The sequence below is a fragment of the Leucopleurus acutus genome (assembly GCF_964270905.1).
Source record: "Leucopleurus acutus genome assembly, chromosome: 12".
In the NCBI taxonomy this organism is placed as follows: domain Eukaryota; kingdom Metazoa; phylum Chordata; class Mammalia; order Artiodactyla; family Delphinidae; genus Leucopleurus; species Leucopleurus acutus.
This window is the reverse complement of record NC_139154.1, coordinates 90,860,544-90,885,230: the sequence shown is the minus strand read 5'-3', so window position 1 is coordinate 90,885,230 and position 24,687 is coordinate 90,860,544. Positions and strand designations below refer to the sequence as shown.

General features: G+C 37.9%; 1 protein-coding gene across 2 annotated transcripts in view; it reads right to left on the bottom strand.

The window, feature by feature from the left end:
• Positions 1–7,307: 7,307 nt before the first annotated feature.
• The window catches only part of ALMS1 (ALMS1 centrosome and basal body associated protein), a 146,247-nt gene continuing 128,867 nt past the window's right edge, over positions 7,308–24,687 (bottom strand). The window contains exons 10-11 of one of the 2 annotated variants that reach the window (XM_082852397.1): positions 13,912–14,153; positions 7,308–7,767 (exon numbers count right to left, since the gene is read on the bottom strand). In XM_082852397.1, the coding sequence (XP_082708523.1) occupies positions 7,568–7,767; positions 13,912–14,153 (442 nt within the window). In that variant the 3' untranslated portion in view covers positions 7,308–7,567. Of the gene's footprint in view, positions 7,768–13,911; positions 14,154–24,687 lie in introns of those variants that run through there. The other variant, XM_082852399.1, reaches the window with a different exon arrangement.

The following is a 24,687-nucleotide window of genomic DNA, read 5'->3' as shown; positions in this document are numbered from 1 at the left end:
TTCAAAGGTCCATCCCACAGTGTGCACGTGTCAGAAATTCACTCCGTTTTAAGGCTGAATAATATTCTATTGTAAGTATGTATCACATTGTATTGATCCATTCATCAGTTCATAGACATCTGGATTGTTCTCACCCTTTGGCTATTGTTAATAATGCTGCTATGAACCTGGCTGTTCAAAATTTGTTCAAATCCCTGCTTTCAATTCTTTTGGGTATATACTTAGAAGCAGAATTGCTAGATCATATATGTAATTCTATGCTTAATTTTTTGAGGAACCACTACACTGTTTTCCACAGTGGCTATACCATTTTACATTCCCATCAGCAATACACAAGAGTTCCAATTTCACCATATCCCTGCTAACCCTTGCTCTTATTCATAAAAGCCATCCTAATGGGTATGAAGTGGTATCTCTTTGTAGTTTTTATTTGCATTTCCTTCATGACTAATGATGTAAAACATCTTTTCACGTTCTTTTTGGCCATCTGTATCTTTCCTGGAGAAATGTCTCTTCAGATTCTGTACTCATTTAAAACTTAGATTGCTTTTTGCTGTTGTTGAACTGTAAGAGTTCTTCATATATTATGGATATCATCTCTCATCAGATATATGAATTGCAAATGTTTTTCCCAATTCTGTGAGCAAGCTTTTTACTATGTTGATAGTGTTTTTTTTGGTGCACACAAGTTTTAAATTTTAATCAAGTCCAATTTATTTTTTATGAAAACTTCTTTAACCTATCTGATCACCAAGTCATGAATAAAATGACAGCTCTTTAGTCAAAAAGACAAAAAATACAATTGTTTTTTCTTTTCATGCCTTTCATTCCAAATTAACTTTTGGCATTTTTTTCCCCACTTTGTAACTAAATTTTCTATTTAGATGAGTGTTGTGTTAAACTGACTTCAAAGTTCACCACTGATCACTTTCAGCACTGCTTCATTTCTCTGTAATGAATTCTTCATTTTGATTCATCTCTTCAGCTGGGTGAGTCTTCAAGTGAATTTTTCAAGAAGGTACAGAGGTTGAATATACTTTCTAGCTGCTGTGTACTTGTGAAAATGTCTCTTCATTGTCATACTGCTTAATGAAAATGCACTGGGTCCATAAATCCTTGAATTTTCCCAATAAATACAGATTTGGTTCCATTATTTTTACATTTAGTATTTTAAATAAGCCTGATATCAGAATAAATTTTGTTCTAAATTGTATATTTATGGGATTTTTTTCTTTTTCTTTTTTTTTTTTTGGCGGTACGCGGGCCTCTCACTGTTGTGGCCTCTCCCTTTGCGGAACACAGGCTCCGGACACGCAGGCTCAGCAGCCATGGCTCACGGGCCCAGCCGCTCCGCAGCATATGGGATCTTCCCAGACTGGAGCACGAACCCGTGTCCCCTGCATCGGCAGGCGGGCTCTCAACCACTGTGCCACCAGGGAAGCCCTTTTCTTATTTTGACTCAAAAATCTTTTTCTGATAAGTATCTCAGTCTCTGACTTTTCCCTGGATTTTTAAGACAATTTTCAATCTGCATACAGTGTTCCCCTTTTCAGGAGAGGGATGTTTTATTCAATTAAGTGTTTGAATATTACTTTCTTCCTCAGCTACAGATATAGTTCTTGGTTTGGTTTACTTAGCTGTGTTTCTTATGTCTCTCATCATCTTTCACAGCATGTTCATTTTCTTTTTCTTTTTCCTCTGTAATTTTGCAGACTCTCAGATTTGTCCTCATCACTAATTTAACTTCCTTCATGTTAATTCCACCCTTTCTTGCCTGCAAAATGTATTTTAAATCTGTTACCAAATCTTTAGTTTTAGGCAGTCTTTTCCTTCATATGTTCATTCCTGCCCCCCCCACTTTTTTTCAAAATGGAGACAAAACATAAAATTCACCAATTAAAGTAAGTGTACAATTCACTAGTTCTTAGTATTTTCACAACCAATATTGCTATCTAATTCCAGAACATTTCTGTCGCGCCCCCACAAAGAAATATGTTAGCTGTTACTCCCTATTTTCCCCTCCCCAACATCCCCTGGCATCCACTAATCTACTTTCTGTCTATATGGATTTGCTTATTCTGGACATTTCATATACATGGAATTATACAATATATGACCTTTTGCTATTGGCTTGAATTATTTCTCCCTTTAACAGTGTCAGTTTTTTGGACTTCCCTGGTGGTACAGTGGTTAAGAATCCACCTGCCAATGCAGGGGACATGGGTTCGAGCCCTGGTCTGGGAAGATCCCACATGTGGCGGAGCAACTAAGCCCGTGCGCCACAACTACTGAGCCTGCGCTCTAGAGCCCAAGAGCCACAACTACTGAAGCCCATGCACTTAGAGCCTGTCCTCCTCAACAAGAGAAGCCACCACCACAAGAAGCCCACGCACCACAACTAAGAGTAGCCCCTGCTCGCCACAACTAGAGAAAGCCCGTGCACAGCAACGAAGACTCAACGCAGTCAAAAATAAAAATAAATTTATTTTAAAAAATAGTGTCAGGTTTTTTCATTTTAATTCTGTTAGTTTTTGTTTATGTATTTGGGACTTGCTTATACTGCATTTGTCTTTTAAGTCATATAGGAGAAAAACTGAATTACAAACAAAAATACATTTATACTGTCTTTTGTATTTACTTATGTAGTTACCTTTAGTACTTTTTTCATGTGGATTTAAGTTACTGTCTGGTGTCCACCATTTCATCTTGAAAAAAATCTCTTTAGTATTTTCTGTGGGTCAGTTTGCTAGCAGTCTTTCAACTGTTGTTTATCTGAGAATGTCTTAATCTCTCCTTCATTTTTGAATGGTAGTTTTGCTAGGTACAGAACACTTGGTAGGCAGGTTTTTTTCCTTAGCTCTTTGCATATGTCATTGCAATGCCTTCTGGCCTCTATGGTTTCTGATGAAAAATCAGCAATTAGTCTTATTGAAGATTCTTTGTACATGATAACTCCACTCTTGCTGCTTTAACACTGTCTTTGTCATTTGATGGTTTATGATGTATCTAGATCTGGATCTCTTTGACTGTATCATGCTTGGACTTCCTTGAGCTTTTGGGATGTGCAGATTAACAGCAGTCATCAAATTTGCGAAATTTTAGGCCATTATTTCTCCAAACACTCCTTCAGTCTCTTTTTCTGTCTCTTCATCTGGAACTCCCATTATGTATATAATAGGATGCTTGAAGGTGTCCCATAGGACTCTGAGATTCTGTTAATTTCTCTTCATTATTTTTTCTTTCTGTTTCTCACACTGGATAATCTCAATTGGCCTATCTTCAAGTTCACTGATTCATTCTTCTGCCTGTTCAAATCTGATACTGAGCTTTCTCCAGTCAATTTTTTATTTCAGTTATTGTACTTTTCAACTACAGATCTTCTATTTGGTTCTTTTTTGTAATTTCTCTTTATTGATATTCTCTATTTGGTAAGATACTGTTCTTATACTTCTTTAGACATGATTTCATTTAGTTCTTTGAACATATTTTAAATAGCTATTTTAAAGTCTTCATTTAGTAAGTCCAATGTCTGAGATTCCTCACAGTTTCTAAACTGCTATTTTTCTTTTGTATGGACCATATATATATATTTTATTTTGAATTTCCATATCTTGTAACTTTTTGTTGAAAACTGGACATCTTAAAAAATATAATGTGACAACCCTGGAAATCAGAGTCTACTACCTCCCTAGGGTTTCCTGCTGTTGCTTTATGCTGTTTTTTTAAAGTAACTTTTCTGAACAAATTCTATAGAGTCTATGGAAGCTGCCACTCAACTAGCTTAGTGGTCAGCTAACGCCTAGATGGAGATGTCCTTAAACATCTAGAAACAACAAATCTCCCAGTCTTTGCTGAGGGACTACGTGCACATAGCCGTCAACGCTGAGGGCAGGGAGTTATCAATTCTGCCTTAGCCTTCCCTTTCTTTTTGCCCAGAGCCTCAAGGGCAGCCATAGTAAAGGGTAGGCCCCTCTCAGGTCTTTCCTCAGCATGCACTCAGGCCTGTGCACACTTGTGGTCTTCTAGAGTCCTAGGAATATGTCAATGCTTTTCAAAATATCTATGGACATCTCATCCTCAGTTTTTCCGTTAAAGCTTTTGGTTAGTCTATTGTTTGTCTCAAGTGTTATCCACTGCCTCATGCATTGTGGCATTAAAACACTTGCCTGGGGACTTCCCTGGTGGTCCAGGGGGTAAGACTCCGAGCTCCCAAAGCAAGGGGCCTGGGATCGATCCCTGGTCAGGGGACTAGGTCCTGCAACTAAGGAGTCTGCATGCCGCAACGAAGATCCTGAGTGGTGCAACTAAGACCCGGCACAGCCAAAATAAATAAATATTTAAGAAACTAAAATAAAACACTTGCCTGTAAGTGTTTTTTGACAAACACCTCACACATAGACACAGAGGCTCATACACACTGGATAGCTCTGAGTAAGGTCAAATAAAGATAAGCCTTTTGAGTGGAGTTTTCCAGAGAGCCATCAGACAGGTCAAATACTGATAATTCTTTGGGAATGAAATTTTGAAAGAGGTCCAGCTCTGTTCTGCTCCCTCCAGTCCTGGGAATGCAGGCTGATATTTTTCAATTTTATCACTGAGCTGAGTGTGGCAATGAGAAGAGGGCAAGTTAAAATGCCACAAGCTTACTATTCTTATCAAGGTTCAGCCATTTTTCTTGAATAAATGCTTGCTACAAAAGCTACAGGCCTTCGGTTAATTTCCAGAGTTTTGGAAAAGTTTTGCCAAAATTCTGTTGCTTTTATCACAGGGCAAAATTTTGGAGGTGTTTACTCCACCCTTTTTTTCTGCTATTAACTCGTCACTTTGTTTTAAAAATCCCAGCCAGTTCTCTCCCCATGGCTTTTTGCTCCTATTGACAGTAAGTATTAGTACATAAAGTATTTAAATGTCTTTAAATGAATATAAAAATAACATCTATATTATATATTGGTATGAGGTATAAAATGGCTTAAGAAAAAAAGACATAGTACCTAACTTCAAAGAACTTACTGTCAGATATAAATGAAATCCTGTTACTACTTAAGAGGGTTACTTGGGGCTTCCCTGGTGGCGCAGTGGTTGAGAATCCGCCTGCCGATGCAGGGGACATGGGTTCGTGCCCTGGTCTGGGAAGATCCCACATGCCACAGAGCGGCTGGGCCCGTGAGCCATGGCCGCTGAGCCTGTGCGTCCGGAGCCTGTGCTCCGCAACGGGAGAGGCCACAACAGTGAGAGGCCCGCATACCACACACACACAAAAAAGTGTTACTTGACCTAATGAGTAAATCTCTAACATCTATTGTACCTATATTCACAGAACTTACATATAAATGAAATCCTGTTACTACTTAAGAGTGTTACTTGACCTAATGAGTAAATCTCTAACATCTATCTCTTTCTTTGCGAGGTTACCTTTGCCTTGTATTTTGTTTTTGTTTTGTTTTTAGTTTATGTATTTTTATTTTTGGCTGTGTAGGGTCTTTGGTGCTGTGCACGGGCTTTCTCTAGTTGCGGCGAGTGGGGGCTATTCTTTGTTGCAGTGTGCGGGCTTCTCTTGTTGTGGAGCATGGGCTCTAGGCGTGCGGGCTTCAGTAGTCGTGGCACATGGCTCAGTAGTTGTGGCTCCCAGGCTCTAAAGCGCAGGCTCAGTAGTTGTGGCGCACGGGCTTAGTTGCTCTGTGGCATGTGGGAACTTCCCAGACCAGGGCTGGAACCCATGTCCTCTGCATTGTCAGGTGGATTCTTAACCATTGTACCGCCAGGGAAGTCCCTTTGTTTTTGTTTTTAAAAGAATTTTATGAGTTCAATTGTTTACTCATTCTCAACTGAGAGAAATTATTTGGTCCAAATATCTGCAATGGTTTATGACTTGCCCTTGGCCCCAAACTCTAGTTGGATCTTTCTAATATCTATAGAATCACAACATACTAATAGACAATATCTATCAGAACAATTCCTAGGCTTTCATCTAGAGCAGCTCTACTGGTCTAAGAAAGTATTATTTTCAACTGTCAACTCCCTCACTCTCAGAATAGTTGCAGAACATGATAAATGACAACCTCAAGTGTATGTAGCTAACAGATCTCTTCTTGTCTAATTGATGCATTCAGTACTTTATTTATAGGGACAGTATACCTCAGGATACAATGTACCATCCCTGAGTCATCTTCTCTTCCCACTACTGTCCAATTTTTCTCAAAGTTAATGTCTCCAAAGGGAAGAGTTAGGATGTAAATGAACAGAAGTACACAGGAGGCCTCAAAAAATACTGGAACACCTGATTAGACTTCTATTGTTATATTCTGTTTTCTGAACTAGGCGGCTGAAAGTGAGACTGAGATAAAAGATTTTCCTACCTACAATCAATTAAGTAAGCTTGTTTTATTTCTGGTAGCCATTAAGTGTTTTTAAAATCATAGCCATGCAGGTAGTGAAAATTTCTTCCAGTTCCTGGTTATAGGCTTAATAATCAATCCTAACATATGAGCATTTTGTGGTTCTTTTTTTCAGTGGCATCACAGTGGGAAATCAGGAGCAATTTTACCAGGGGCTTTAACTCAGTTACTATCAGATACTAGTTGGGTCCTCTTAAAATTAACAGAAAATCTGCGTAAGACCAGGGACAACTACTTTCTTTTTAATTTCTACACCTATAAAGATGTCTTATGACAAATCATTAACAATTTATATCTAAACTGAACCGAGTCAACTCCTGTGGACCGATCAATGTGTTATCCCAACAATCAAAACCCCACACCACACCAACTCAGTATCCTTATCTTACAATTTTCCACAGAAAATATTTATTCAGTTCCTCCACGGGATGCTATTCATTTTCTAAATCTGCAGTTCTATTGTGGTGATCTCACAGGGATGCTGTGGGATATTTTAAAATTCTAGGGAAACAGTGATATTTAATATCTGGTGTACAGGACAAAAACTAATAGCTAAAGATAGTTTAAAGTTCCAACATTAGATACTGCTACATTCCTTTCAATGCTGCTGTCTGTATCTCTGCAGAGTTGGATTCTTGACAGTTTCTGCAACAAAAGCAATAAATGGGGGTGGTTGTGTCCAATTTCATCTCAAGGTTTGAGAAACTGTGCCCTAATAGCCACATATATCTCATTAGCAAGTAATTATGCATATTTATGAACAAAGTAAAATGTTTTCTTTCAAACACAAAACCAAAACTATTTTTGTTTATTAAGTTGTAAGATCAAAATGGTAAGTATTTTTATGTCCTAATAACATAATAGCTTAGTATCTGAAAAAATACTTCATGTATTTATATGCTGCTGCTGATTTATATCCCCATGATGATGAGAAAAGAAATCACCCAAACACTAAGGTGACTGTGAACAGAGAAAACTTGGAAACCTTTGTCCTAGATGGAGTCCACTAACCCAAACAAGTAACTGTTCATACAATTTTCTTCAAATATTTATCAAATGTTTGAGTGTACACAATACATCTGACCAAATAACTCACCTATCTGAACCAGAGACTGAGTCATGAAAAGCTCCATGTTTCACTTAAAGATTAAATAGCACTGAGCTTTCATATGTCATCCAGAATTAAACAGCCAATCCACAAATAAAATTTCAAAAAATAAAATTTTGAATAATTTCTGCACAATACCTGAGTGTGAGCTCTCAATGGTGGTGTCTGACTTGGAATCCAGAGATGAAGGAATCTGTCTTAATTGGGGAACATAGTACATCTTCGTACTACCAGAAGGCTTATATGGCAACAGTAAAGGCTGGCCTAAGGAGATAAAGATCAGAATAATTAATAAGAAAACATTTATTAATTAACTGAACAAATATTAAGTACCTTTATTGTGCTAAGGAGTGGTCAAGATTCTTGGAATATATCAGTAAACTAGCATTCTAGAAGAGGGAGATATACAGTAAACAATTAGCGTACTAAATAAGTAAATAATCTAGTATTTTTATAAATTATTAGTGACATAAAAAATTAGAAAATACGGGGCTTCCCTGGTGGGGCAATGGTTGAGAATCTGTCTGCCAATGCAGGGGACACGAGTTCGAGCCCTGGTCTGGGAGGATCCCACATGCCGCGGAGCAACTAGGCCTGTGAGCCACAACTACTGAGCCTGCGCGTCTGGAGCCTGTGCTCCGCAACAAGAGAGGCCGCGACAGTGAGAGGCCCGCACACTGCGATGAAGAGTGGCCCCCGCTTGCTATAACTAGAGAAAGCCCTCGCACAGAAATGAAGACCCAACACAGCAAAAATAAATTAATTAATTAATAAACTCCTACCCCCAACATCTTCTTTAAAAAAAAAAAAAATTAGAAAATACTGGGACTTCCCTGGTGGCGCAGTGGGTTAAGACTCTGCCTGCCAATGCAGGGGACATGGATTCGATACCTGGTCTGGGAAGATCTCACATGCCGTGGAGCAACTAAGCCCGTGCGCCACAACTACTGAGCCTGTGTGCCACAACTACCAAGCCCGTGTGCCACAACTACCGAAGCCCGCCTGCCCTAGAGCCCGAGCGCCACAACTACTAAGCCCATGTGCCACAACTACTGAAGCCCACGTGCTCTAGGACCCTCGTGCTGTGAGTACTGAGCCCTCATGCTGCAACTACTGAAACCTGCGTGCCTAGAGCCCGTGCTCCGCAACAGGAGAAGCCACCACAATAAGAAGCCTGTGCACCACAACGAAGAGTAGCCCCCACTCGCCACAGCTAGAGAAAGCCCATGTGCAGCAATAAAGACCCAAAAAACAGCCATCCACCGCCAAAAAATTAGAAAATGCTGAGGAAGATTAGAAGTATTTGGGAAATTGCAGCAGGATGCAGTTTAAATAGAGTGGTAAGGGCAGGATCCATTGAGAAGATGACTTCTTAGCAATCTATTCCATATTTAGATGGCTCTAACTAAGAAACACTTTATCTATATTGAACCCAAACCTGGTCACTGTTAACCCCTACTACTGATCTTTGGAGGTTCTCCCTCCAGAGTCATAGAAAGTAAATCTAATTCTCTTCTATGTGGCAGATTTTCAAAATAAGTTTTCCATTATAAAAGTATAAATTCTCAATATTAAAAAAACACACAGAAATAAAAAAGACAAAGTCTTACCACTCAAAGATAACTATTATTAATATTTTAATGTATTTCTACAGGTCTTTCCTCTGTATTTCTTATTTGTTTACATAGTTGTGTAGAGTATGTATAATTTGGAATTCAGTTTTTCTACTTTACATTTATAAAGTTTCTTTTTCTTAAATACTAACTGGTAAAATTCTTTCTAAAATGTCTATGACATGGTAGTAATTTGATTATTATAGAAGATGAAATCTTTTTCTTATTTTTTTTTTGCTTCATTGGGTCTTCATTGCTGCACGTGGACTTTCTCTAGTTGCGGAGAGGGGGGCTACTCTTCGTTGTGGTGCACAAGCTTCTCACTCTTCTCACTGCGGTGGCTTCTCTTGTTGTGGAGCACAGGCTCTAGGCACGCAGGCTTCAGCAGTTGTGGAGCATGGGCTCAGTAGTTGTGGCTTGCGGGCTCTAGAGCACAGGCTCAGTAGTTGTGGCACACGGGCTTAGTTGCTCCGCAGCATGTGGGATTTTCCCGAACCAGGGCTCAAACCCGTGTCCACTGCACTGGCAGGTGGATTCTTAACCACTGTGCCACCAGGGAAGTCCCTGAAATCTTTTTCTATATACTCGTTTTTCTTTCATGATGTGGTAGAAACTCTCTCTCTGTAACAGCATTTTGATATTTAGCTGGGTACATACTGCTCATGCGTACACTGTTATTTCCCAATCTCCCTTGCAGACATGTATGGACATATGACTAAGTCTGGGCCCATAGGTCAAGGGTGAGAATAATGTCTGCAACTTCCAGGCATCCCATTAAAACACTCCACTGGCTGCTGCTAAACTTTATCCTCCTCATTACTCTTCTTTTCCAGTATTTTCTTTATTATTCTTCCTGAAAAAATTTAAGATCAATTAAACAAGTTCAAAAGAACAATTCCATTAGAATTTTTAGTAGAATTACGTTAGAATTTAAATTTATTTGGGAATAAATGACATCTTTACAATATTCAATTTTCCCATTCAGAAATATCCCATCCCTTCTCTTAGTCTACTGTCCTTTTCTATGCCTACACAAAGGATTAGTATTTCCATCACATGAGTCCTATAAAATTCTTGTTTAGGTTACTCCTGAGTATTTATGGGGTTGTACTGCTCATTCAAATAAAATTTTGTAGATAGCTTCCACTTCTCCTGATTAAACACAACAGCTTCTTCAGTTTATCCTTATAGACCATGGTCTTCTCTTGCATCCTGTAATTACCTCTAAGAGATGGACTCCTAGTTGCCCATGTCTAGTTTATAAAAATCAAAATACTCTAGACAGAGTCTGATAGTCCCAGAGTAGAATGAGATCTCCTTCATTCTGGACACAGTAACAACTTTTACATTATTTAGAATTGTGTTACCATCCTTGACCACTCCATCATTCTGATGATTTGACACGGAATCCATATTATTAGTACCCTGCTTCCAACCAAGGAACTGACTTCATAGTGAAGGAAATGAGACAAAAGGCTGATGCCTAAAAGGAGTCACTGTTCTCATCACAAGCCTGATCACCCACAACTATGGTAAACTCAAAAAAAAAAGTGAGTGAACAATTTACTGATAACTGGTATGGCACAAGCTGGGAGGCATAACTTTCTGAGGTTGGAATGCTAGCTTACAGAATATGGCATGTGCTCAGAACCATATATGGTACTTGCCTATCCCACAGACAGAATGCATGTATTTAGGAACAAAGGCAGAAGCCTTTAAAATCTTTTGCTTTCTATCTCTATGACTCTGCTTTGTTTGATGGAAGATCTTAGAAATAAGGGAGGGGCACTTCTACCAGGAGACAGGAGCCATCTAGTCATTTTACATTCTTTATGTCACTGAAACAATACAGGGAATAGGATGCCATAGTGTTGACTAAAACTACAATTGACCTTAACTATCAGGGAGAAATAAGGTTACCTTAAAAAAAGAAAGTCAATAGGAGTATGACTTACACCTAGGGGACCACTTTACCAAGCCTGGTCATCGAAATAAACAAAAAATTACATTAAACCTATGCAGGGCTAGCAAAGTCTTAGACTACTTAGGAATACTTGTACCAACCTATCAGGCAAAACCCCAGCCAATGAGAACCTGGCTGAATTCAAGGAGAATGAAGAAATGTATAGAGAAGGGGAGAATTTAAATAACAGAAAAAAATAGGCTGTAGCCTCTACTTCTACTTGGACATTGCTGTAGTCATTATTGTTAGAATATTGATTTATTAGTTTTCTTCCTCCACCAGTGTATATAAAGCTTGGTAGTGATGGTTAAATTTACCATTTAGTTCAAAGTTTGCAGAAAATGGGGCTTCCCTGGTGGCGCAGTGGTTGAGAGTCCGCCTGCCGATGCAGGGGACACGGGTTCGTGCCCTGGTCCGGGAAGATCCTACATGCTGCGGAGCGGCTGGGCCCGTGAGCCATGGCCGCTGGGCCTGCACGTCCGGAGCCTGTGCTCCGCAACGGGAGAGGCCACAACAGTGAGAGGCCCGCGTACCACCAAAAAAAAAAAAAAAAAAAAGTTTGCAGAAAATGGACACCGACAATTGGGCAGAATTACAATGGACCCAGAGCAAGAATGGTTACCATGTGGAGATGGAGAATTCAGAGACAAGATAAGTGGCTTTTTGAAATTCTCAACGACTTTATGTTTGGATGCAGAAGTCTTAAAGTTACTTTGGACTGCCTATCTCTGGGGGAAGAAGCGACTATTCAGCAAATAATGGTTGTTCCTGGGAGAGAAAGAAAGGACTGGAGAAGGGTAAAGAAGAAAGTCCAACCATAAAATTTATTTCTTCAAAAAACTTGAAAATAGAACTAAATATAAACATATAACATATTACTCTTAATTTGTTAATTCAGAGCAGTGGACACATAGTCATAAATTCAACATACTACTCTGTATACTTTTAAAATATTTTTAAAAATTTTACTTCTGAATCCACAGAGTTAAAAATAATATTTTATTAGTAAACCAAATAATATTTATCTTTTAAAGGAGTCCTTTCTACGAAGTACCTGTATGTAAAGGTAAAAACATGAACTGTGGCCTCTAAATAGACTGATCCGTTTGATGTCAGAAGAGGTATAAAATATACTTTCACAGTTGGATTTCCTCTCCTGTGCTCTGCCACCAACATGAAAACAACATAGCCTAGAGTAGCCTGGGTTTCAGTACAAGCATGTGGAACAGACCCAAACCATTTTTGCATCCTGATGCCAAACTCCAACTGACTCATAAGCCCATGAGTGAAGAAAGCAAATGTCTGTTGCTACAAAGCACTGAGATTTTCGAGGTTCTTATACAGTATCATGGTGGCAATAGGTAACTGACACATTAAAGGTGTTCTGTGTGATATTTATTAGACTATACATTTGGGGGGCAAAATTTTACTTCACAATAAAAATGTATAAGAAATATAACCATCTCGAGTTTCCCTGATAGCGCAGTGGTTAAGAATCTGCCTGCCAATGCAGGGGACACGGGTTCCAGCCCTAGTCCAGGAAGATCCCACATGCCGGGGAGCAACTAAGGCCATGTGCCACGACTACTGAGCCTGCGCTCTAGGGCCCGCGAGCCACAAGTACTGAGCCCATGCGCCACAACTACTGAAGCCCACGCGCCTACACCCCGTGCTCCGCCACAAGAGAAGCCACTGCAATGAGAAGCCCAGGCACCACAATGAAGAGTAGCCCCCACTCGCCGCAAGTAGAGAAAGGCTGTGCGCAGCAATGAAGACCCAACACAGCAAAAAATAAAATAAATAAAATTTTTTAAAAAAAGAAAAATATAACCATTTCAACATATAAATATATTTATTCAAATTAAATTCAGTACAACTTAAATGTGGAACTAAGCAATTTTCTTTATACATTTAGGCATATTCCATTTATACCTACAGACAGATAAACTTTTTGCATAAGTAGGAAAACTTAAAATATATTTTGAATAGATTTGTACAAACTACTGAATACTTTAAAATTAGTAATTTAAAGTTCCCACCCTCATTTGGAGGTAGAATGGGAACTTAACTTTCTAGTTACTGGTCTGAAAAAGAAAATAACTTGCTATAATTTTGAACGTTATATAGTATAAGGACTATAAAAATATCACTGTCATGATAGCATATGAACACTCTAAATGTAGACCTTATGGTAGAGATTGCTAGCTGTTCACCAAAACTCATTTCTTCTTCATCCTGGAAAGCACAGCTAAACTATTCCTAGTCAGTGGAAAGTGATGTGGGCCACACCTAGGCCTAGCCCATAAAAGCCTCCCAACGTGTGCTCCTCCATGCTTTTCGTCCCTTCCTGTTGACTATGATGATGAATCCAAGGTTCCATGTTTTAAAGAAAGCAGGGTCACAGTCAACCTGGGTCCCTGGTCAACGTTTCTTGAAAAAGAAATAGACTGGTATTGTGTTTGCTATCTGTTCATTGTATCATGCAAAACAATAGTAAAAAAAAATGCCAAATAATTATCTACCTCCCTAAAATTGAACCTCTATAGTTTTTATGTTTTCATGAACTACTTGCATTCTTATGACAAGTATTATGAGTTGAAAACACATCAACCACAGTAGCATGAGTTTCACATAGGTTGTTAACTTCACTAGAAATTGAAGTAAAAACATAATAAATTATATTCTCTTCATAGCTATGTAAATAAAAGATGATATAATCATGTACAACCTAATGCTTAAAATTAAAATTAGGTTTTCTAACTAGAAAGACCCAATCAAGAAATTTCTTAGTTAATTACACAAAAGTTGGTAAATGACCTAAAATTCTCTTACCATCTGTGCCATGAGGAACAGTAATCTGTTGGACTGAAGACGACGAAGCAAACTTGACAGGAACTTTGCCCAACTTCCGTGTACTGAGCTCTGGAATATCATGTCCACGATCTTCAGCATTAACAAAAATCTCAGATGAAAACATGGCTTTTCTTGGACTTTCTGTTGTTATCTGAGTGACTGCATCAGATGATAATTTTCCAGAGAAGGGAGAAAACGGGGTCTTAGTCTCCTTTGGTGATCTGAACAAAAAAGAGAAAACACACAGCAGGTCATATCCTTGGCTTATCAAATACTGTAATTTCTTTCCAAATGTGGCTTCAATATTTTTTGGAGACATCCAACTCAAATGGTTAAGTTATTTCTGCAGTACCCTTTGCTTTTTTACATACTTATTACAGTGTGATCATGCATGAGTTTACTTTTACTTATTTTAAAATCTACTTTTATTTTGGATTTAGAATGCTATTATATAAGGAAAGGGTACTTTTCAGTTGAAGTGAAAAGATATCCATTAAAAAATAATTACTGGAAGTCCACTATAAATTAGGGGACTATGCTAAACGCATAGAGTGTACAAAAATAAAAAAGAAACAAAGCCTTTCCTCAAAAAGTTTATATGTCAGTGGGGGAACCAGAGGTTTTTAAGGTTGTAACTATATATATAGATTATAAAGAATCCATATTAAAACATAATGGAGTAAATAAATGAGTGTATAAATAAATAAATAATAGGAGGGAGGGAGAAGACAAATCTTGCCAACATAAGAATTCCATATGTAGGTAACCTCACCCCCGGCATCCATCTCCTCCCCAAGGAGGTGGAGGTGAAGCTTAATCTTCCCCTTAAGTCCAGTCCTGGGCTGGTCTTAATGACTGAATTCCGAAGAAAGTATAAAATGGGAGAAAAAGTAACTTTACAGTGGAGAAACCTAGCAAACACCATGTTATGCAAGTGATGATGTTTCACATCACCAGTGATGTCATGGAGACATTACATACTCTCTGCAAATGATGTGATGAGAAGGTTACTTCGCTTCTGCGGTATTCTTTGCCAAAACCTGTAACTCCAGTCTAATCATGAGAAAAACATCAGCCAAATCCAGATGGAGAATATCAGACCAATATTCCTCAGGACTGTCAAAATCATGAAAAACAAGGAAGGAATGAGGAACTGTCATAGACCAGAGAAGACTAAGCAGACATGACAACTAACTAAGTGGAATGTGATATACTGGATTGGGTCCTAGAACAGAAAAAGGTCATTAACGGGAAAACTGGTGAAATCAAAAAAAAAGTCTTAAGTTTAGTTAATAGTAATATATAAATGTTGGCTTTTTAATTTTGAAAAGTATACTATGGTAGTATAAGATGTTAGCAATAGGAAAAACTGGGAGAGAGGTAAAGGGAACTCTATTATGGTTTGTATCTTTTCTGCAGATTTGAAATTATTTGAAAATAAAAAAGGTCATTTTTTTAAAATGGAGTAATACTGTATTATATTATATCACAGAAGAAGAAGACCTTTTAAAAGGTCTTTTAAATCTCTACCCTCTATATACTATTTACTAATTAAAAGGACAATTATGAGAAAAGAAAATAGGCCCATCTCCCTTATGTATATAGAAGCAAAAATCATAAACAAAATGTTAGACAATCAAATGTAGAGTGTGTGAGTGAGTGAATGTGTGAATGTGTGTGTGTGTGTGTGTGTGTGTGTGTGTTTGTGTGTGAATTCCTACCAAGCTGTTTTACTCCAGAAATGCAAGGTGAGTTAACATTCAAATGTCAACAAATGTCATGCACCACATCAATAAAATAAAGGAGAAATGTATATGATCATAGTAGTATAGTCAGATAAAACATTTAATAAAATTCAATAATTATGTATGATTAAAAACTCATAGCAAAGGGAAACTACAAAAAACTTTAGAGCCACCATCCTATTTACAGTGAAATGTGGAGAATGTCCACTGTAAGATTAGGAACAAAATAAGAATGCCAACTCTTACCTTTTCTATTCAACATGTTAGTAAAAGTATTAAATGACATTAGCAGTAAGGCAGGAAAAAGAAATCAGAAATATAAGGATAAGAGAGGAGGAAATAATACTTTCCATATTTGATATAATTAAGGATACAGAAAATCCAAAACAATCTACAGATAACTTATTAGAATATCAGTTAGTTTTTAGAAGAGTTGCCAGATAAGAGACCAAACTTTAAAAAATTCCACTAACATTTTTTGGTGTCTGAAAAGTTACAAAATTAAAAACTAAAAAATATGCCATATACATTATCATCAAAACATCATATACCTAGTAATAAGTATACTAAAAAATGTAAGAACCCTAAACAGAAAACTATTAATATATCATAGAGAGAAATTAAAGGTGATCTAAATAGGATTTCTACTTTGAGGCAGGATGTATAGGCATACCTCACTTTATTGCACTTCACTTTATTGTACGTTGCAGATAACTTTTTTTTTTTTTTTAACAAATTGAAGGTTTGTGGCAATCCTGTGTCAAGCAAGTCTAGTGGTGGTGCCATTTTTCCAACAGCATTTGCTCACTTCGTGTCTCTATGTCACATTTGGTAATTCTCACAATATTTCAAACTTTTTCATTATTATACTTGTTACATGATCTGTGATCAGTCATCTTTGATGTTACTATTGCAAAAAGATTACAACTTGCTAAAGGGTCAGATGATGGTTAGCATTTTTAAAGTCTACTTTCAAATTAAGATATGTACTTTTTTTAGACATAATGCTATTGCACACTTAATAGCCTACAGTATAGCATAAACATAACTTTTACATGCCCTGGGAAACCAAACAACTCGTGTGACTTGCTTTATTATGATATTCTCTTTATTGTGGTGTCTGGGACCAAACCCCTATCTCCGTATTAATATGCCTGCATTAGGAAGGCACAGGCCATCACTCCTGCTGCAACAAGCAAACAAAATTGAATAAAAGATCATAGAGCTAAGGAAGCAATCAAGAAACAATGTCAACTAATATGCTAGAGAGGGACATTTAGAGATTTGGAGCAGGGGTTTGGTGTAGGGAGACATACTCCACTGGAAAAGAGAAATCACCAGAGCTTTTGAGGAACTCATTTGCTGGCATGATGGAGTGAAATCTAGCAGAATGTCAAGCCAATTTCCCCCACAGGACATTTCCTTAGTGTCAGGGTGGTATAGGATTATGGGGAACTGAGCCAAGAAAGCAGAGTGAAATTTCCTGCACAGTCATGGCACTAACAAACCAAATCCCACTAGATAAAGGGGCCTGTGACAATCATTAGGTCTCCCCTTCAAGACATTTGTCAGTTTTTGAACCTATATAAAGCAGGAAGCTAAATACCTAATGCCTGAGGGAGAGAACTTTCAAAAGTGAGGAATTAGAGACCTACCAGACTCACAGTAAAAACCCAGAAGTGCTATCCCCAAGAAGGGGGCTGAGTCAGAAAAAGTGAAATCATCTGCAATGTTTCAGTGTTTATGAGACAAACTTTCACTGAGAAAGTGTAATGGCAACAAACACATCGCTGGTCTCTCCTTACATTTGCCATACTCTGAAGCTGTGAGAACTGAGAGCCTAAAGAGCTGAATTCAAACATCTGAAAGACTGAAGTCAATAACTGACTGTATTTATTGAAGAATCAAAGACCTGTCAGGCTTACAGCAAAAATCCAGGGAGGCCACAAATTAGGAAAAATCATAGGTAGGATGAGATAACTAAAGCTCCAACCCAGTTCTGATCTAGTAAAATTCCTGAAATGACTGAAATGATCAGCCACTCTGATTAGCAGAGAAAAGGGTAAATCTTCTCTGGTGCAAAGCAATAGCATCTTCAGTCTCTATGATTTTTTTATTCACAATGTCCAGCACACAATCAAAAGTTATGAAATTCGTGAAGCAGGAAAAAGTGACTAAAAATTAAGACCAAAAAAACAAGAAAAATTGATTTAGAGGGAATTCAGATTCTGGAGTTAGCACAGAACTTTAAAATGACTATATTGAGAGTAAAAGATGGGGATTAATAGATAAAAATATGGAGAATCTAGGGCTTCCCTGGTGGCGCAGTGGTTGGGAGTCTGCCTGCCGATGCAGGGGACACGGGTTTGTGCCCGGGTCTGGGAGGATCCCACATGCCACGGAGTGGCTGGGCCTCTGAGCCATGGCCGCTGAGTCTGCGTGTCCGGAGCCTGTGCTCTGCAACGGGAGAGGCCACGGCAGTGAGAGGCCCGCGTACCGCAAAAAAGGAAAAAAAAAAACATGGAGAATGTCAACAGAAAATTGGAATCAATTTTAAAAAATCAAATACAGATAAATGAAAAATAAGAAAACTGATCCCCAGCAGACCTTAGGGAATACTAGAAGAAATTTTTTGAGGCTGAAGTAAAATGGCCCAACATAGAACAGAACTGCAGGAAAGAACAAAGAGCATTTAAAGTGTGTGTGTGTGTGTTTAATATATACATGTACATATACCCAGGTACATACACCTTTATATTTATATGTTGTTTTATAAATAAACAATAATAATGTGGGGATGTAGAACAGAAATATACAACAAAAGCACAAACAGCAGGAGGGGGCACATGGAGTTAAACTGTTGTGAGATGCTTCATTTTTCATAAAATGGTAAGAATACTAATTTAAGGTTAATTGTAAAGTCAAGAAGTATAATCTCTTGAAAAATCACTAAAAGAATGATAGAGAGGGCTTCCCTGGTGGCGCAGTGGTTGAGAGTCTGCCTGCCGATGCAGGGGACACTGGTTTGTGCCCCAGTCCTGGAAGATCCCACATGCCGCAGAGCGGCTGGGCCCGTGAGCCATGGCCACTGGGCCTGCGTGTCCGGAGCCTGTGCTCCACGGCAGGAGAGGCCACAACAGTGAGAGGCCCGCGTACCGCAATAAAAAAAAAAAAAAAAAAAAAAAAAAAGAATGATAGAGAAAAAGTATAACAAAAAAATCCAGTAAAGGAGATAACATGAAATCAAGATAATTGATTAAAATAATAAAGGACAAGAGTAATAGAAAACAGCAAAGTGGCAAAACTTAAAATCAACCACCTCAATGATTACATTAAATATAAATGAACTAAATATCCCAATTAAAAGACAAAGGTTGACAAGATGAATAAGACCCAACTATATGCTATTCACAAGAGAAACACTTTAATATAAGGTCACAGATATACTAAGTTAAAAGAATGGAAAAGGATACCCCAAGCAAACACTAATCAAAAATAAGCTTCCTCTTATCTTTCTCTTCCTCCTGGCTTTTTATTCTCTCCTTTTACCTTTCCCTTCCTGAACAACTGAATCTTAAAACCATTAGGTGGACATTCACAATGGGTGGGGCAACAGTGGCCCAGAGTAAGGTATAAGCGCCTCATCGGGGTGAGGAGGGTGCCCATGTAAAGGAGTAGCTTTAGCATGTAGTATCACAATCCTATCAGGGCAAAGAGAATCTGGGGAGGTGTGGCTTGTTATGCAATACCAGAGGAGGATGAGGAGGGTTTCCATGAAGAAGAAGGTCCAGCTTGGCATGTGAACTTACTGCCCAGCCAGAATGAGGAAGGCGTCTCTACAGTGGAGCAGCCTAACATAAAGTGGCAGAACTAGAGCAGAGTAGAGAAAATAATCTTCACAGACAGGCAGCCTGGGCTGGTAAGTCAGACCCCCTGCAGAATGAGAAGGGTGTCATCCAGGGCTTGGGAGAAGCCCGGTTTGGTGAGTCAGAGCTCAAGCAAGGTAACAGCAATATCTACCATACAGGATAAGGGGAGGTAATCTGACCTGAGATGTCACAGCCTGGGTGATGAGGGTGTCCAACAGGGTAGCGAGGCATCTTGAGTCAGATCCTAGACAGGATGAGGGCATCCAAGCAGAGAGGAGGCCCAATGTGAGATACCAAAAGCCTAAGCAGGATGAGGAAGATGCTCCTGTGAGGAAGTAGTCCATCTCAGGGAGTTAAGAGTCTAAGTGAGGTGAGGAGGGTGTCCACATACATGGGGTGAGCATTCTGATGGGAGGAAGTCAAAAACCAAGTTGGGGATGTTATCTATGTTTAGGGGTAGTCTAGAATGGAGTGTCAAAGCCCCAGCAGGGTAAGAAGAACATCCAAACAAAAAGGTAGTCTGAAAGGAGAGTCAGAATCCAAGTAGTGAGTGAGGGCAATCCTAACTGGGGAGAGGATGGCAGGAATGATGGGAGATTAGTTACACATGGCAGATTGAGCAAATAAATAAATAAATATATAAAGCACATAAGAAGTGAGGGTTCTCACTACTGGATAAGGGAGTTACAAACACAGAAAGAGAAAAAAAAGTAGAATAAAACTGAATTAGAATTGTATACATGGGTGTGAGCTTATGGCTTTTAATATATATAGACAGATACAGAAATAAATGTAAATGAGTATGTGTGTGTATTTATGTATGTATGTATGTACGTATGTACATAAATCCACTAAGAAGGCTGGGAGCAGCCCAATAGCAATGCTCAAATCTTGGCTTCTAAATATCACTTTCCTCTAAAAGAAAGCAGGTTCCTTGGAGAAATGGCCAATTTCAGAGCTGGGGAAGAAGAAGTTATGAGCCTGAAGTGTCTTGTTGTGCCACAAGGCAAAGACATGTGCAAAAGATGACAAGAACATGTAAAAAGGATACAGAAACCAGCTTGAAGGAGCTGCCACTGGTCAGTAAATCAGTGGCATTTTGAGCATGAAAACAAATTACAATAGTAATAATGAATATAAGAAAACATAACTTTGTATAAGATCTCATATCCAACAAAAAACTTTTATACAGAATAGATTAAAACTCTCTAAATTCAACAGTAAAAAAAAAATGCAGTTAGAAAATAGCAAAACTTAAACACACACTTCACCAAAGATAATATACAGAAGACAAGCACATGAAAAAATGTTCATCCTCATTAGTCATTTAGAGAAATGCATATTAGAACAACAATGAGATATCCCTATATACTTATTAGGATGGCTAATAAATAAAATAATAAAATTAAATAATTATTTATAATAAAATTATAATAATAAAATAAATAAAAAATACTGACAATAACAAAAGCTGACAAGGATGTGAAGAAACTAGATCTCTCATATATTGCCAGCAGAAATGCAAAATGGTACAACCACCCTGGAAAACAGTTTGACAGACTCTTAAAAGATAAACATATACTTACTATACAACCCAACAATCACACTCTTGGGCACTTATCCTAGAGCAGTTTCTCAACCTTGGCACTACTAAAACTGAACCAAATACTTCTTTGTTGTGGGGGACTGACTACTCTGTGTATTCCAGGGTATTCAGCAGCATCCCTGATGGCAACAGCAAAATTCCTTCCTAGTTGTGACAATCAAAAATGACTTCAGATGTTGCTACTGTCCCCGGGGAGCCAAATTCACCCCTGGTTGAGAATCACTGTCCGAGAGAAATAGAAACTTCATTTGTGTAAAAAAAAGTATATGAATGTTCACAGTAGCTTTATTAATAACAGTCAAAAGTTGGAAACAACCCAAACATCCTTCAACAGAGAAATGGTTAAATAAACTGGTATGTATCCATACAATGGAATGCTACTTAGCAATTAAAAAAAACCAAAACCATTGATATACACAACAACTTGGATGGATCTCCAGGTCATCATGTTAAGTAAAAAGAGCTAATCTCAAAGGTTACATGTTATATGATTCAATTTACAAAACATTCACAAAATGACAAAACCATATAGTAGGAAAACAGGTCACTAGTTTCCAGGGTTTAAAGAATGCAGAGGGCAGGGGAGAGGAGTGTGACTACAGAGGGGCAGGCATAAGGGAATTTCTTTGTGGTGACAGAATATTCCTGTATCTTGATTATAGTAGTAGTTATGTGAAATCACAATGTGATTAAATTTCACAAAATTATACGCATATGCATTCAAAAAAGCCTGAGTGCATGCAAAACTTGGTGAAATATGGTTAAGTTCTGTAGTTTAGTTAATTATATTGTGCCCATGTCAATTTCCTAATGTCATTTTGAAAATGTACTATAGTTATATAAGACATTACCAATGGGAAAGCTGAGCGATAGATACCTGGGACTCTCTGGACTATTTTTGTAATCTCTTTTTAAGTCTATGTATTTTTAAAATAAAGAGTGAAGAAAAGATAGTAATAAATCATAACCCACTGAATGAAAGCATGATTCTGTACAGATATAAATAAACTAGAAGTCTTCTGAGGACTGAGATACTTACATAATTTCAAAGTTCCTCCCCATAAAACACTTAGCTACAAAGTGGAAAACAGTAACTTTCCAGTTCAGAAACCTAGCCCACAACCTTACTAAGTAATTAAAGTGATCACTGTCAGCAGTGGGACAAATAGAAGTGTACGACAGCTGCTAAGATGTTATAAGAAGAATTCAATGTCAATTCTGTGATAACCCTACCAAAAATATCTCACCTGAACTTAATCATGAAGAAACATCAGAGAAACCCAAACTGAAAAACACTCTAGAAAGTAACTGACCTGTAATCTTCAAAAGTGTTACGGTAGGGCTTCCCTGGTGGCGCAGTTGTTGAGAATCTGCCTGCCAATGCAGGGGACATGTGTTCGAGCCCTGGTCTGGAAAGATCCCACATGCCGCAGAGCAACTGGGCCCGTGAGCCACAATTACTGAGCCTGTGCGTCTGGAGCCTGTGCTCCACAACAAGAGAGGCCGCGATAGTGAGAGGCCCGCGCACCGTGATGAAGAGTGGCCCCCGCTTGCCACAACTAGAGAAAGCCCTCGCACAGAAACGAAGACCCAACACAGCCATAAATTAATTAATTAATTTTTTTAAAAAAGTGTCAAGGTAATGAAAGTGAAGGAAAGACTGAAGAACTGTTCCAGATTAAAGGAAATTAAAGAGTCATGACAACTAAAGCAACATGTGATTTTGAGTTGCTCCTTTTTGTTATAAAAAATCTTACTGGGACAATTGGAAAAACTGGAATAGTGTCTATAACACATTGATATTAATTTCCTGATTTTTACAGCTTTACTGGTTATGTAGGACAATGTTCTTTTCATAGGAAACGATGAGAGTGATGGGGCAGTAGTTCAATAACTTACTACCACATGGCTAAGGAGAAAAAAGGAGGTATTAACATGCTGTTCTCAAATGCTGATTAAACAAGCAGACAAAAATTCAGTAAAAATGAAGATTTCAACATAACAGCTGACCAAATGGACCAAAGTAACATACACAGAATATCACAAGAAGCAATGGCAGAATACACATTTCTTTCAATTGCACACTGATCAAAATAAAAATATATCATATCATAAAGCAGTTCTAAAAAATTTAAGTATACTGAAATCATTAAAAATATAATCTCAATGACCAAAAAGAATTAACTAAAAATAAAAAATCATTTATATGTTCTTATATAATTGGAAATTAAGAAACACATCTCTACGTAGCCATGGATCAAAGAAAAAGTTATGATATGAGAAAATATTTTGTACAAAGATGATGATGAAAAACTACATAAAAATCTGTGTACACTAGACAAGAAAGCTAAAAATTAATGAATATGTAAAAAAAGTATCTATTCTCAGAAAGATAGAAAAAGTTAAGTTAAACCCAAAACAGAAAAAAAAAAAAAGATACAGCAGCAACTAATGAAACAGAAAAAAACACATCAGACGATCATAAAAACCCAAACTGCTAAAGCCCTAGCAAGAGTGACCAAACAAAAAAGGATAAAACACAAATTACTAATACCAGACATAAGAAAGCTAATACCACTGGAGATTCAGAAATTGAAAGGATATAAGGATATTGTGAAAATAACTCATGCCAACAATTTTTGACAACTTATTTAACTGAAGAATACTTTCCAAACTGACACAAGAAAAAAAAATCTGCATAGTCAAATCTACTAAAGAAATTGAATCTATAATAAAAACTCCAGGCCAAAATGGTGAATTCTGCCAAATATCTAAGAAAGAAATAGTACCAATCTTACACAAACTCTTTCAGAGTGTCCTGATATACTAATGAGGTCAGCCCACTGCTCATACCAAACTCAGACAAAGATATTGCAAGAGAAGAAAATTATAGGTGAATATCCCCCATGAACACAAATGTACAATTCCTAACAAAATATTAATTAGGTAGATTGTATCTAGCAAGAAGGATAATACATAAATTAGGAATACATATGATAATCTCTACAATAACTACTGCAATAGAGTCTGACACAATTTTTGATGTTTGATTACTGACTTCCTTTTAAGCCTCACCTTTTGCTCCACATCTGGAAAGGCTGATAAGCCTGAGTATGATTGCCTCCTCCTTTGGCAACAGCAGAAAATTTAAACTGCCCATATATAGACTTTTTTCTCAGTTCCACCCTACAAAGCCCCCTCTGCTGTGCCCAAGACAGCCTGGACCTGCTTGTGCCCACCCAACTCTTCCCAGGGGTTCCCCTGTGTGAGTAATAAACTTCCTCTCAAATTCTCTGGGTTTGAGGAGTGTCTGAAGCCTAGGTATCTGAACAAAATTTTGGGTGGGAGTCCATCCCACTTCTGCGGGATGGCCACAACCACTAAAAAATAAACAAAGATGTATATTAAAACAGCCAATAAGGAGAATATAAAATGGAATAATAAAAGATAAATCATTAATACAAAAGAAGGCAAGAAAGAACAAAAACCATATGGTACAAATTGAAAGCAAAATGTAATATGGTAGATTTAAATC